Here is a 16,474-nt window from a genome sequence, read left to right as displayed (position 1 = left end):
TTGAGTGAGTTTGAACCAGATTTATATATTGTTTTCCCTAAAGGACGCTGCTACGTCCGCCAAGGTTTTCTACTTATAGTGCATTTTGCACTTTACTTTTTTATTTACATCTTTTTAAATATATTTTTTTAAATCACAAACTCATTAAAAATTACTTCCTTAATATTAATTAAAAAAAAAGTAAAAAATACGAATCCATAAAAAGCCTCGACAGAAAATGTCGATGACTTTATCATTTTCCTTTCCCTAAAATCGTCATCACAATCCATTTTCACACTGAATTTGGCACGTACCATGTAAATATTATGTAAGCAAAGTGAGAGGATTCCTAACTACATACACAAGGGGATGCAATAATGGAAAGAGGTACCAAGTCAGCACAATTTTTTTTTTTTTTTTTTTTGGGGGGGGGGGGGGAGGGGGAGCAAAATAGCACCAATCAATAGGTACTTTTTTTTTTTTCCTAAGCAAACAAATGATCATTCAGATAATGAAAAACGAGATACATGAGAGGATAGGGTTCCCAACAAATACCTCATTACAACAACCACAACGCAAAAGTGAAGGAAAAAAAAACAAAAAAAAAAAAGCAGGCCTCAGGACCAAATACTTGGTCCCTACCCATGCGCTGCAAAGAGGACGCCTTCTTAAAGACCTTTTTTTACAATTTGCACAGCTATTCAAACTGTGGAGTCACCGTTGGAGGCGGTAGAAGCTGAAGGTACACTGTGGTTTGTTGTTTTAAGATGTTTCTTGGAGAGACTCGTATTCCCTTCCTCAAGATCATTAATTAGAGAAAACAAAAATATAGAAGAGAGACCGGCATCAAATGGATTGGACTGCGACGAGCCAACTTTCCTCACGCGCACCTATGGTGACGCATGGAGACCACGCGTCGGTGATTGTGAGATGGAGTTGGGCAGATCTAAAAGATCTTGAGGTAGAGAATCTACTGGTGCGATGCGTGTAGCCGACAGAGTCATTAGGGAGCGACGATGCATGAAAGCCACGTGAGGGTCAAGCGCCGATAATTTTGCCGCGGTTCTGCTTCATCCCGATAGATCAACGGTTGGAGAATTTCATGGTGGAGCGCATGTCGACAGGCAGTCATCGAAGTGCAGTAGATCTGACCAAAACTGTATTGAAAAAAAAAAAAAAAAAAAAACCTACCATGAAAGCATATATTTAGAGCCGTACTAGAAAAGGAACGGAGAGGAGGGTGGGCGGCAGAAACACTCGGAGAAAGATTTGAGGTTTTTCTAGAGAGGAGGAACTTCTCTTTCTAGAAACCGAACGGGTAGCTCTTCTAATCAATAGGTACTTGTTCTATTCTCTCCATGTCACGATATCAGTATGCCAGGTCTCTTTCTACCATTAATCAATTTTTAGATTAAAAAAAAAATCAAAAGTTGATAGATAATGTCGACCAAACGTATAGAAATGGGAGTAAAAAGAGAATAACATGCAACTTTCTCCTTCCACGCCACGGTTAGACCAACGGACTCTAGTCGAACAAGAGTAACCTCGTCGAGTTAGAGATTTCTATTGACTTGCATTTCTATAGCAACATGCATGGTCGTACAGAATAATGAAACTAATCACATACAGATCACTCACAAACCGAAAACTATATGGGGGAGAAAAGAGGCCAATATATAAAGTAATTCAGGCATCAGTCACCATGGATTAATACCCATTAGAGATGTAGAACCGAGAGACCCGTTATCTCCACTGGAAGTTTTAACTAATTATACAACAATAAATCATTCGTACGACTCAAATTAATACTGGAATTGTCATGTGATAACCCGGAAACTAGAAAACTAAAACATGTAAAACTCAATAACTCAGTATTAACATCAGTTTTGCTGTTTGTCACCTAGTAAACTACAAAAATTTGGGTTATAAAGACCAAGTAGAATACATATATTCACTCACCTCACGTCACACATAACTGGTGAACAGTAAGCAAGGGGAAAATATACTTAACTGGCATCAATAGAGATAACATGGCCTTTAAACTCATTATAACCAACTTAAGTGCCCCGTTGGACGAGCTAAGGACTCTTTTCGACCTCTTTTCTTTTGTGAACACAGTAACTTGGCTGACATCCCACGGCTCGTACTGATGCCCTTAAATATTGCGAAGGGAACTGCATGTCAACAAAAATCCCAGCTGAAGTCTATCTAGGTGCCAAAAGAGCTATTATGCTTAAACATGACTTGTGATTGAAAGCAAGATATGAAAGAACAAACCTATTTAAATTTATGTCAACCATCCAGGTAATAGTAGGAACCAGCAGATTTCTGCTCCCTGTCTTTGGTTGACTCCAGTTTGTTGATTCTTGGGCGGTAATTTGTTGGGTCCCTTCTAAATGTGATATCCAGATGCTGAATGAAATGAAATGCAAAATGAAGCATCGATAAGAATTATAGTGAACACACACACACACGCAGAACAGTAATATCTTTTAATGTATTAGTTTTTTGCTACAATTCTCTAGGATTTTACGTATGCTGGGGGAGAACTAATATGAGGGTGGAGGTACAGGAAACATTGGAAGCGTGAATCAGAATTGGATATTTTTTATGCAAAATACAACTGAACCAGACACCTTAAGTGATCAAGGATGCACAATCATTGAGAGAAATAGCTTACCTGAGCAGTTAAGACCCAGAGAGAGAGAGAGAGAGAGAGAGAACAAAAAAGTTGTGACACTTACAGATAAGAAGAGATTCATCCCAGTCAATAATGACTGAGGAGAATTGGCAGCACAATCAATTGACGGCTTGCCCTCATACACAATTACTCTGTCTGCCAGATAAGTTGCCATTATAAAGTCATGCTCAACAACAAAAGCAGTTTTCTTTGCATGAAGGATAAATCTCTTTATGACTTTTGAAGCAACTATACGCTGCTCAGAATCAAGATATGCACTTGGTTCATCAATCAGATAAATGTCCGCAGGCTGAATCAAGTAAAGCAGTATATTAGAACTATTCGAAAAGATCATGAGAAAACAGAAGTTTTTTTAATGTCAACATACATGAGAGATCGCTAGCATAAAAGTTACATTGTTTATTTGAAACGGAATCCCAACAAATGACTACCATAGGGCATTCATACCACACAAATGACCATTTCGAGCAATCAAATTAATATAGTTAAAAATGTTGGCAACAGTTCATGTGCCTTAAGAACTAAGTTAGCAATAGGTACACGTAGATTAGACTATAACAAATGAATAAAAAACAAACACAGAAAAAAAGTGCGAAGAGCAAAATATGAACTCTAAATGTTTTCATATAAAATACAAGAGCACCAGCATTAAAAAAAATAGATGCTCAATTACACAATCAATAACAGTAAATTAAATAAAAAACCATATACATCTTTTATTGTGCAAGTATATGTACAGGGGAATGTGTGGAGTGCATAAGGAAGAGAGAAAACAATCTTCAAACAATAACACAAAGCTTCAACAAATCCCAGAGGCTCATCGTTCTATATCTACTCATAGAAATAAAAACTATAACCCCTTTGAAAATAGTCACAAAAACAGTGAAAGAAATCAAGACATACAAGGCATCTGCCAACACTATGAACAAAACATAATTTTAGTCTTTTATCCCCCCAAAAAAACCAAAAAACAGCAAAATGAAGGACTTACATGTGACCCATGCAGCACCAGGCCTTAAAACCTAGCATCCATTAGACACAAAGGAATGAAGCCTGGCCCATGAGATTCTCAAGAAATGGTACCAAACAAAATTGAGGGTGCAGATGAAGTTAAATGTCTATTAGCTACGTCGAAATCGAACACAAGAATCTGACCCCTAGAGATGGAAAAGGCCAAACAATCTAATTTAGCATGCGACGAACAACTTCTAAACTAATTCTACTGAACTCTCTCTCTCATATTCCCCTAACAATCTATAAAAAACAAAATGAAAAAAATAAAATAAGCAACAAATACCACAGAACTAGGAAGAAAGGAATATATCACCACATCAATAATCAACTCAGAACTTGATTCTCTGGGCAACCCATCAACAAAGAAAAAAATAAATCATAACTTTGAAACAGAACAAATAAGTCTCATCTCATATCATCATTACAACTTTCTCAAACTCCCACACAAAATATAATAAACAATTTAACTTTTTCAAATCCCAATTCAACTTTTTCAAATCTCAAAAACAATAATAATATTTTAAACTTCCATCTAAAACCAAAAATTCTCATCTCACTCCCCAAACCAACCCTAAATGAATAACCAATTGGACCATTTAATCACACATAGAACCTTAATCAAAGGATAATCCTGTCTGTGGCCACCCTTCCCCAAGGAACTCCCTATCGTCCATACCATGAATTTACTCAGATAATATGAATATTAATAGTAATTAACCAAAACACCATAAATATGCATTGCATTCTTCAAAAATGAAATATTCATAAGGAATATGCCAATGAGATAATATAAAGCTATCAAAATTCAAAACTACCTAGTTTCATATATTTTGCCACATTCAATAGAAGCAATTAAAATGATTACCTTCCCTAGGCATAGACATAATGCAACTCTTTGCAACTCTCCACCGGAAAGATTCACGACTTTTTGATCCATCAGTTGTTCAATGAGAAGAGGCTTCATCACATCTGACACAAATTGAGGATGCATATATGAATCACGTATTTTTTGATGTAGCAAGTGCCTGACAGAGGATTCAAATTTTGGACTGATCTTCTGGGGTTTGTAAGAAACGTTAAACTCAGGTATCTCCACATCAGAACCTTCTACAGTATCAGGTTTCAATAAACCAGCCTGCAGTTTAGCCAATAGGATGACTCATCTTAAGAATTAGGTTATATATAATAACTTAAATCGTTAAAGTTGACAAAGAACGCAAAAATGATGACAAGTAATACCAGCATCCGGATAAATGTTGTTTTCCCTGTCCCATTCTCACCCAGCATCACAACAATCTGAGAATCAGTAAATTCGCCCTCAACAACACGAAGCTTGAAATTTCCTTGAGTTTTGGTCATAGTTGGATATTTGTATCGCGCATATGTCTCAATTTCCTCAGCACTTTCTTGTGGAGTCTCAGCAACCTGATGCAGGCAACAAAGTAAATACAAGTGTAAAGCTACATGCAAAGGACAAGAAATTGACAAAACTAGCAGTTCACCTTAAAGGTAAGAGATTCATCCCGAAACCGTAAATTTTCCGTTGGAACAAATCCTGCCAAGAAGATATTGATTCCTTCTCTGACTGAAAAGGGAAGAGTTACAACCCCATATGCTCCCGGTTTCCCATATAAACAGCAAATGAAGTCCGATAAATAATCCAGGACACTGAGATCATGCTCCACCACAATTACATAGCTGAATTACAAAGTTTAAGCAGTGTGATTATCATTCTTAAAAGTCCTGAATAACACAAATAAGAAAACACTTTCTTTTTTTTTATAAGTAACAATACTAAATTTCATCAAAACATAAAAGGATGCAACCCAAGTACACTAGAAGCATACATAAGAGAACTATTTAAGAATAGGAAAGAGGACAAGAATTTATTAAATCTTTTTTTTGTCAGTAAACAAAATTTTATTGATCATAAAATAGACAATGCCTGAGTATACGGGACATATACAAGAGCATCGCTTGTGCATGCTAGATTGGTGATACCAACAAGAATTTATTAAATATACAAAAGAAGAAGATTTAGAAGTGTCATGAACAAGGGTGACCATTCGTACAAAAGATTTATTAAATCTACAAAAGAAGAAAATTTAGAAGCATTGTGGCCACGTCCTCCCATCAAGGAAGGGACCAACTATCCAAAAACTCGGAGAATCAACTCGTTGCCATTAACAAAAATTCAATCAGCAGAGGATGTTTGTTTTATGGGCTCTTCTAACAAAGCAAGCTCTTCGAAATTTTCAGTAAACACCTCCCTCCGGCAGTTGCCTTCCCCCATCCCTACTTCCCCCTAAGTTACTTCTCTAACATCGTAACATTGCTCATCAAATCTATATTCCCATTCATTGGACCCTCGAAAACCATCACCTCTAAGTTTTCTGACCTAGATGCAGTCAACCAAGGGCCAGAGATTTGCTACTCTTCACCATCATATCTCAGCTTGGGAGAACCAAACCCAGTCTTGACTCATATACCTGCGGAGTAGATAGATTTTGTTTCTGACCACTGACACATGTTTGGCCTTGACTCGGAACCAATGGCTCCTAGCCGTGTTTAATACTCCATACAGCGCCAGGATGAGCCAGTTTGCATTTAAGGCCCATATATTTAATAAAGCCCAAATTCTCTTGCAGGCCTTTTCCTCAGGCCCTTGTACTCTTTTTGCACACCCCACTATTTTTGGGTAGGGGAACAAACAGGCTAATGGCCATTTTGCAACCCATGGGCTTTAAGCCCTCTTTGAACTTTTTTACGACATCCTCCTTACCCCACAACATCATCTCCATCTAGTCTTTGAGCCCAAGCATGATCTTCTCCATTTGGTATTTGACCGAAAGCATGGTTATGTAAACTTCTACGTCATCAGGATTCTCAATATATGCTGCCTCAAGTTGACCTACATTGCTTTTGAACATCTATACCTGTGTGTCTACAGCTCCTCATACTCCTTGTATTTCTACACTAACAGACTTGCAAACCTTAGGATAACTCCTTCCATCCTTGCTCAAAACTTCGGGTGCTGAGCTTGGTCTACTCCCTTTCATCGCCTCAACACAGGAGCATGTCCAGAGCATCACTTTTTGAGCTTCCATCACTGTCATAAGAATTCCTCTGTGATTCTTCCGTGGTTGGACATAAGTGTTGCCAAAGTCAAGAAAAGACTGGAAAAACTTTGCGACCCCGCACAATTAGGGCTGTAAAATGAAAAGGCTACTCGACAGACAGCTCGAACTCAGCTCGATTAAACTCGAGTTCGACTCAAATCGAATATTAAATGGACCGTTCACAAACACAGAATTAGGCTCGATTATTAAACGATACAAACTCGTATAACGCTCAACCGGCTCGATTAATGTTTGTGAACAAACTCGTATGAAGCTCAACTCGACTCAACTCAGCTCATCAGCTCGACTCGTATATATTCATACATATATAATACAATATATATAATATACATAAGTTAGATATATATATAATTTATAATATACATAATTATGTATAGACTTATAGTCTTATAGACTTATAGTCGACTACATATACTATATATAAATTTATAATATTAACTTCTAGTCTTATAGAACTAGAAGTTATGATGAATACATGAGTCCAATAAATATATAACATTATAAATTTACAAATTACACCATCTCCTTATCATATTAGTATAATAGTATTATAGTATATAATATAACTATAATATTATATTATGAGTAATAAATTATAATGTTTGATAAAATATAAAGTTAGACAATGTTATAAACTTATATATGTATACAGAATAAATATATAGTTTTATAGTATATAATACATATACCTTCATAGTATATAATACATATAGTTTAATAGTATATAACATGTGTCACATATTAATCTAGTTTTATAGCATATAACATTTGTAATGTGTTACATATAATGTGTGTTAGAGAGCCTGCCCGTGTGACATTTGGAGTTATTGAGGCCCTTGGATCTTTATATCCAAATCTGAGCCGTTGATTCATAATGAAACCCTAGCCGCCCCCACCCACTTGCAAGTTGCATCTCATTTCTCCTTCAGCCGTTTCACAGTTCCTCACTTATTCTCTCAAAGCCATCACGAAACCCTAGCCTCCTACGCTTCGTCACTTACCTCGATTTCCATGGAATGAAGCCTTGAATTGATTCTAGATTCTTGAAGGCTTGTAGCCATCAAGATTCAAGAACCCGAGGGGCTTCTGTTGTGAATCTTGTGATACCGGTTGCGACAGCGAGAAACCGTAGCAGATGCAGCCGGCAGCAAGATTTTCGGGGAGCCGTGACTACAATCTCAGTCTCAGAGATGGCAATCGGGCCTTGACAAATGGGTCATTAAATGCTAGCATTTATGACTCCCAACCAGCTGAATCCCTGATTTCGTGGTTCGTGGTTCTCTAGTTCTATGTTTCCTCCATCCATCAGTCGATTAGCCACGTTCTTTTCCAATTTATAACCATTTCGTTGGGAACTTTGGAGATTTGGAACCACTTATTTAGTTATCTGAGTATTGCGAACCTCTGGTTCTCTCCTAACTCTTTCTAAATTCTAGTATTGTACATCTAATCATGTGATTCATGTTAGTAAAGATCTGTATGCCGAAGTGGTGTGACAATGTGACACTATCTTGCCATACATCAACAATCACGGCATATATGATATATGCATGCTGTTGTGATTGTCTCTGTCTATCACTCCAATCTGTTCTATGAAAATGGATTTTTTATTTTTAATGGCAGAGTATGGGCTTTTGACTCTTTTCCTATCTTGATCTTGCTATTGTTTGCACATTGCACTAGCACTATATTATTCATATTGAAAATTTTGAGGGAAAAACCTTCTGAAGAAAGAACTTATAGATCTGTGCTTGAAGCGAAATTTTCAGTCCACAGCACAGTGAGTTTAACTTATTCCTCCTTTATTCTATGTTTATATTTTTTTACTACAGATTTTAAAATTTTCATTTGATTCTCTGAGTTCTTTCTGGTTGTTTGTGTATATTGTTAACTGGAGTATAGAAATTTGAAGTTTCTAGAGGTGCTATGTAGCCTGTGGCTGTGTTTGTTGTCAATATGGTTGTGTTTATCATGTTTTGGTTGATATATCTTATCCAATCTATTCTATGTTTATTGTCTTGCTTCAAGTATCAACTGGTGCTTTGTTTAACATGTTTTGGTTGATAAATCTTTTCCAATCTATTCTATGGTTATGTTTTTGCTTCAAGTATGAAATGGTGTTGTGTTTAACATGTTTTGGTTGATAAATCTTATCCAATCTGTTCTATAAAATATTTTATTGCTTCAAGTATGAAATCGTGTGTTGTTTATCATGTTTTGCTTGATAAATCTTATCCAATCTGTTCTATGTTTATTGTCTTGCTTCAAGTATGAAATGGTGTTTTGTTTATCATGTTTTGATTGATAAATCTTATCCAATCTGTTCTATGTTTATGTTGTTGAGGTGTCTTGCTTCTGGAGGCACACCGAGCCATCAAGGCAAGGCTGTATATTGAAACTGTTCGAGTCAAAGTTGTTTGACTTTAACATCTTTTAGTTGATTACATCAACTATATCAACCTTGCCTTCTGGAGGCACATTGAGCCATCAAGGCAAGGCTGTATAACGAAACTGTTCGAGTCAAAGTTGTTTGACTTTAACATCTTTTAGTTGATTACATCAACTATATCAACCTTGCCTTCTGGAGGCACATTGAGCCATCAAGGCAAGACTGTATAACGAAACTATTCGAGTCAAATTTGTTTGACTTTAACATCTTTTAGTATCCTTGCTTCTAGAGGCACCTTGAGCCATCAAGGCAATGCTGTTTTTATTTTAGTTAATTAATATAAACAGTATGATCAATGTTTATATGCTTATTTTATGTTTCTAGTTTTGTGTTTACAAAATATTTATTTTAGCAAATGAGTAATCGTATGAATGAACTTGATACGGTGGAGTATGAAAATGAAAACTCTATTAGGATTAGCTTAGTAGAGCCTATATCTAATGATGATGGAGGCACTGCAAATACAGAGGCCCCTAATACAGTCAGTAATGAGGGCCCAACAGAAGTGCAAACGGTAGCCTATGAAAGATAAAAGAGAAAGAGGACTTCTGTTGTATGGAAGGATTTTATTGAAATTGAACAAGATGGTACCAAACAACCACAATGCAAATGGTGTAAAACTATGTTCAAAGCATCAAATCTAGTTCTACAACTACACTATGTAGACACTTGCTAACTTGTTTGGCATACATAGGGTCTAAAAAAAAAGCAGAAAGTTTTAGCAGTTGAGTCTAAGGAGGCAGACCGTGGCTTCACTGTGTCAAACTTTACCTATGATCGTAATAGGGTAAGAGAGCTTGCCTCTCATATGATATTTTACCATGAATATCCATTCTCTTTCATGGAACATATTGTGTTTAATAAGTTTATGAGTGCAAACACTCCATATTAGGAGAAAATGTCTCAGGCTGCTGCAAAAGAGGAATGCATGAGAACTTATGAGACAAAAAAGACGAAGTTAAAGGCTTTGCTTAAAGCTGTTAACAAAGTTCATATTACAACTGACATGTGGACTTCTTGTAAAAAAACTTTCATATATGGTAGTGGCATGTCATTTTATAAATACTGATTGGCATCTTCAGAGGCATGTGTTGAACTTTTGTAATATATCACCTCTACATACTGGTCTTCTTATTGCCGATACTTTACAAAAGTGTTTTCAAGATTGGAGAATTGAGAATAAAATTAGTTCAATTACTATTGACAATGCAAGTTATAATGTTGTTGCCATTAGAATTTTGAAAGATGATTTTAGATTGAAAAAAACATTGTAAAATTAGTTCAATTACTATTGACAATGCAAGTTATAATGTTGTTGCCATTAGAATTTTGAAAGATGATTTTAGATTGAAAAAAACATTGTAAGTTGGAGGGAATTTGTTTCATGTACGTTGTTGTGTGCATATAACAAATTGCTTGTGCAGTATGGACTTGGGGAGCTTAGGGACATTGTTGATAGTGTGAGAGATGGTATAAAATATCTAATAGCATCAAAGAGTAAGCTAAAACAGTTTAGTGAAACTGCAAAACAATTGCAATTGCCCTAAAAGAAACTGATTTTATATGTGCCTACAAGATGGAACAACACATATTTAATGTTGGAAGCTGCAGGTCAATTCAAAAAAGTGTTTCCCAAATATGGTAATAGAGGTAGCAATTTTGAATGGGTTCCAAGTGTTGATGATTGGGGGCAAGTTGAAAATATTTGTCAACTACTTGCTATTTTCAATGAAGTAACCAATATTGTATCAGGAAGTGACTACCCAACAGCAAACATATTTCTTTCTGAAGTATGGAGAATGAAGGACATCTTGGGTAAGAAGTCTAGGGATGAGAATGACTACATGAGATCAAAGGTCAGAAAAATGAGTTCTAAGTTTGAAAAAAATTGGGTGTTGGAGGGCGGGGGAGTGTAATTTATTAATGGCAATTGCAGCGATGTTAGACCCTAGATTTAAGATGGTGTTGATCCAGTTTTGTTTCCCTTTAATTTATCAAGAGTCCGAAGCTTCCAAGAATGTTGAGCATGTCTCTTAAGTGTTGCATGAGTTGTGTGATGAGTATGTTAAGGAATACAATTCTACTATTGAGGCACAAAGAGTGCAGGGACATGCTTAGCGGTTCCTCCAATGCTAGGAGAAGCATGCAAAGTGGCCAGTCATTATTTAAATTTTCACAATTTGTATTGTGTTGTCTAATTGACAGTCTATATTTACTTTTCTATGTTTGCAAAGTTTGGTGGATTAAGATGATTTTGTTGAATGATGACAGTTAAGGTAATTTCTAACTCCTCACCATTCAGTCAATTAAATTTTGTGAATGGCAAATTAAATTGTGCAGTCTTGAAAACATCCCTTAACAGTATTACTAAGTTAAAAGTATTTGAATAATCATGCAAGGGATTAAAAATTAGCTTAATGTTTATTTAGTGTATCAATGTATGCAGGTTGCAGTCATGGTGATTTTGTTCAAGTTGGTAACTTGTTGCCATTGTGATTTTGTTCAAGTTTTGTAACTTACTATCATGGTAACTTGCAGTCACAATGATTTTGTCAAGATTTCTATGTTGCTGTCATGGTTATTTTGTTGAGGTTTGGTAGCTTACTAGCTTGTTGTCATGGTCATCTTGTTCAAGATTGGTAACTTCCTATCATGCTGAAGTTTGATGGTTATTTTATTTCTCAGATTTCTTGTATTGTGTAAGAGATATCACATTGATTGTTGAGACAAATTAAATTTTGCATTCCTGTCAAACATCCCTTGACAGTATTACTAAGTTTAAAGTACTTGAGTAATCATTTAAGGGATTAAAAATTAGCTTAATTTTTTTTAGCGTATTTGTATATGCAGGCTGGTGACTTGCCTTGTTTGTTTGCGCAGATAAGATGAGTTGAGATTAAAGTTAAAAGTTGAATAAAATATTGTTATAATATATTTTTTAATATTATTTTTGTTTTGAAATTTGAAAAAGTTGAATTGTTTATTTTATTTTGTGTGAAAATTTAGGAAAGTTGTACTGATTAGATAAGATGAAATGAAATAAGTTGTGAAAATAAACGAGGCCTTAGTGTCAAGAGGGCTGAATGGGGACACTTGCTATTTGCTGAAGAAATCTGGCTCCATTCGATACTCCACCTTTTTATGGTTTACTCCACTTGAAGGCTTTTTTTTTCTAAGCACTCCACCTAAAGGCTTGATCATGTACTTTGTATTTTTTTTGTTATTTCCTTATTTTATATCTGCATTACAAATAAAGCACATGTCGATACTTGTGTTAGTTCTTTGAGAGGCCAGTTATTGGGAATTTGGGGGCAAGTCGAATGTCATGTTATATCTTATACTTGTGTAATTGTGTTAATTCTTATTTTTTACTTTCTATTGTTTGTTAATTCCTTATTAGTCTATCAGGTTATAAGTTATAACTTATGTCTTAGCATATTATTTTGTATTGTGTTAATTCTTTATTTTGTATTTTTTAATTTAGTGTATCAATATATTTTGTAATTTATCTAATTTTGTAATTTATTTTGAAAAAAAATCCATCATCTCTCAAGCCGCTTGACTCGGCTCGGCACATCTGTAAACAAGCCGAGCTCGTACAGCATACGCTCGCTCGAACTCGGCTCAATTACAGCCCTATGCACAATTCCACCTTGAAAGCTATCCACCCCTTACATACGTGACCTTCTGGTATTGCTGTTAAGCCCCTTCTTACCAACTCTACAATACCCTTCAATGGCCAAGCATTTACCATAGTTATTAGAGTGACAATGGGCTTCATTGAACTCCTCATTTCTTATAGACACATGCCATATAGAAAGCAGCCACTCAACAATTAGCCTTTCCAACAAAATCGCATGTAGACCACCCTTATTCTCTCATTGATCCTAACTACAGCGATACCCTCATCAACCAAGAACCCAAGAAGTTTCGACTCAACAATAATTGGAAACAACAAACCCATATTACCCTTAATCTTTACAAACTCAAAAGAAAGGGAATGAATTATCAGGGATATAACATTCACCAAATATATTAAGGGTAATATGGGTTTGTATCAAAAAAAAACATTCACCAAATACTTCAAGCACAAGAAACAAAACATATGCATACACTATCAATTTTTAACTACTATACAATCAAATGGACACTACGCTTTAATGTGATTACCTGACACAACCAATCTAGCTGAAATGAACACATGCAACAAGGTAAATAAGAAAAAAATTGAAGATTAAGTATAACGAAAGGCTAGAGAAACCATAACCTATGAGGCCTGAGCAGAGATCGGACAACTTGAGCAGCTTTTAGCCTCTGTCTCACATCAAGATAACTTGAAGGTTCATCAAACATATATATCTCTGCATTCTGTACAGCAACAACAGCAATGGCAAATCTCTGAAGTTCCCCTCCTGATAAATCCCCTACATTACGATCTATAACCTGGTTCAGCTCAAGATCTATGCAAAGTTCTGACTTCATGTCTCTCTCATCCTTTTGGTCCAGCACCTGTCCTACATTGCCTTGAACTGCTTTCGGAATGTGATCAACATACTGGGGCTTTATAATAGCCTAATAAACAGAAATGTGCATTCTCTCAGCAGAGACAAAATTGTTAAACAAAGGTATAGGCTATATCTAACCCAAGACAACTCATAGAACGATCAAAATCACAAGATCATTGCACAGAACTTTAAATTAAAAAACAAACTGATAAATATGACACCCCATACTCCATTGTGCATCTTACCACTCAAACTTGGTCTCATTATTATTTTCATCCATGAAATAATAAATCAATACTTTTTGGAGCTTCATAAAGTCCAAGGGCTTGGTATAGAAAGTGAACAGATACAAAATTATCCAGATTAATGCAACGTAACATTAGACATGCAAAACTTTCTCCCCAAATCAATTAAGGGGTTCGATCAAATTGAGAGCTGCATTTTTTGCTTGAACAACCACCCTAAGGAAAATTCTCACCACCGCTAATTTGAGAAAAGGATGCATGTTGTGATAGATTGGCATTGCATATCTAAGATAAGTGGTTGGGAAGTTGATCATTATTACATAATTGCCTGTACTGTGGTAATTGCCTATACTGTGGAGTGACTTCTTCGGTCAAGTTGATTGGCTTGGTTCACGTTAAACTGAATTGAGGACCTATTTTGTTTCCAAAGTGGGTTAGGCAGTAGCCCGCAAATTGCAACAGCGTGGAGATGTTTTCTGCTTGGCTCATTCGGTTTATCTTAAGGAAATGAATGATAGAATCTTCGAGGACTGAGAACAGCTCACGGAGTAGCACAAAACTTTTTCAATCCTATTTTCCTTTGGATAGCCACACAGACTTTAATGGGCTAAACTTTCATGATTATTTGCATCTTTTTCTCTTTCTAAATATGTCTTTCTTCTATACATCTTGTGTACTTTGTTTACTCATGAAAATTTCTGTTAAAGAATCACTTAATAAGTTGTTGACTTCGTGTAAACTTAGGTTGATATGCACCACAATTATAATCTACTAGTCTAGCGTGCAAGAATAACTAAATTTATTGAATAAAAAATACTTTACAATGTTAACATGTTTTCAGGCAATATAAGATTAAATCGAAGCCTTAAAAGAGTCTCAATCTTAGTTTTTGATCAACAGCTTCATCTTTTACCCCTTTGGTCTGCTTTTTCCCATATAAGTGATTAAAAACCTTACAAACTTTGCTTCAGTGAAGAAAGGGACAAATAGTTATTTATATAGCGTGCTAAAGAAACAACCACCCATGGATAGCCCAAGTGTTAAGGGTGAACTTGTCACAGGTACGATTCTTCCCGGAATCAAACTGAGATTTAAGTGGGAGGCCATGGTGGTGGGTTGTTGTGCTAGTCTCCCCGGGGGTTTAGGTTCCATGGGTGAGTCCTAAGGGCTCTACCGTGGGGTGGTTCCCCCATCATAAAAAATACAAAAAATATATAAAAAAAAAAAAATGTGTGCTAAAGAAACAAAAAATGCGTAAGATGAGAAACAAAAACAGATGCGTTATGAAAACTTAAAACTACTAATTTTAGATGAAAATAGTTATTTGATTAAATGTATTATTTATCATCTAACAACATACTTCTGCCACTGTAACATCCAAACCCCAAAAGTGTAATTTTAATTATTATTTTTATCATTATTTTAGGAAATATGCTAACAGATAAATTAAAACAGTGAGTCTTTTCCTATCAAAATCTTCGTATAGTCATCTATTAGGTTCCCATATTGGAATAGGTTCCTAGTTTGAAACTAACTCCAACTCAAACTCCTCAAAAATCCTCTTAGTGTACGTATCCTCGTAGGAATAGTTTCCTAAGAGTAGCCAACTTCGAACACTAACATATCACCTAAGGAATCACGTGACCACGCCACTTCCCTCTCTATAAAACCCACGAGACCCCTAAGCAAAAACCATGAAATTTTACACTGGCCACCATAGCAGCCTTGGCAGACAAAGAAAACTCACCAACTGAGACACCTACCTCACCGGAAACCACCACTGAGCATGCCGACAGTGAGCCAGCCTTCCTCCACTGCGTGCGTGACCCATAAGTCCTCTGCGTCTTTGCTTTCCTCCCCACCGAGAATAAAACATCCCCTGCATTCTTCCCAGCCACTGGAAACCACATCAGGGAACGTCGGACAACCTCCCAGAGGCCACAGAGATCGCCGACCAACCCAACCCGGTTGAGCCCACTCCTTTCGGTAAGCCACTATCGTCTGCCGCTCTCCCCTCCCTCTATTTTTGTCGATTTTGATAGTTCCTCTCTCTAAACTCTCTCTCTCCCTCTCTCGGTGTCGCACCACCATAGGGACCTTGGTAGGACCCCATGCTTTGTGGCCCATGGCCAAGCCACTAACCATGCCAGCCAGGCCAGCAATGTCAGCCATGCCTATGGCCCAGCCTAGCCCACCCATGGGCTCATGCATGCTATGGATCAACTTGGCCCATGCCTACTAATGCCAACCATGGAATTTACTTTTGGCAAATTCCCTAGAGGAGGATTATTTTGTTTAGGAGATCAATAATCAATGCTAGGCACTTGGGCTTTTTGGTTGCAATTTGTGAATCTCAAAGAGAGGATCACACTTTACAATTCGTGAATAGGTGTGATTCATTTATCTTGTTCTTGCAACTTGGTGCAATTCGTGAATCCAAG

The 16,474-nt window shown here is 36.4% G+C and overlaps 1 protein-coding gene across 2 annotated transcripts in view; it reads right to left on the bottom strand.

Moving 5' to 3' along the window:
* Positions 1–1,816: 1,816 nt before the first annotated feature.
* Positions 1,817–16,474, bottom strand: part of LOC121234195 (ABC transporter E family member 2-like) — a 36,059-nt gene continuing 21,401 nt past the window's right edge. For both annotated transcript variants that reach the window (XM_041130038.1, XM_041130037.1), the window contains exons 7-13: positions 13,551–13,855; positions 5,197–5,392; positions 4,934–5,119; positions 4,560–4,829; positions 2,724–2,969; positions 2,256–2,391; positions 1,817–2,153 (exon numbers count right to left, since the gene is read on the bottom strand). In XM_041130038.1, the coding sequence (XP_040985972.1) occupies positions 2,272–2,391; positions 2,724–2,969; positions 4,560–4,829; positions 4,934–5,119; positions 5,197–5,392; positions 13,551–13,855 (1,323 nt within the window). In that variant the 3' untranslated portion in view covers positions 1,817–2,153; positions 2,256–2,271. The remainder of the gene's footprint in view (positions 2,154–2,255; positions 2,392–2,723; positions 2,970–4,559; positions 4,830–4,933; positions 5,120–5,196; positions 5,393–13,550; positions 13,856–16,474) is intronic.

The sequence above is a fragment of the Juglans microcarpa x Juglans regia genome, chromosome 6D, assembly GCF_004785595.1.
Source record: "Juglans microcarpa x Juglans regia isolate MS1-56 chromosome 6D, Jm3101_v1.0, whole genome shotgun sequence".
Taxonomy (NCBI): domain Eukaryota; kingdom Viridiplantae; phylum Streptophyta; class Magnoliopsida; order Fagales; family Juglandaceae; genus Juglans; species Juglans microcarpa x Juglans regia.
The sequence above is the reverse complement of the archived record's forward strand: the minus strand, read 5'-3'. Positions and strand labels throughout refer to the sequence as shown.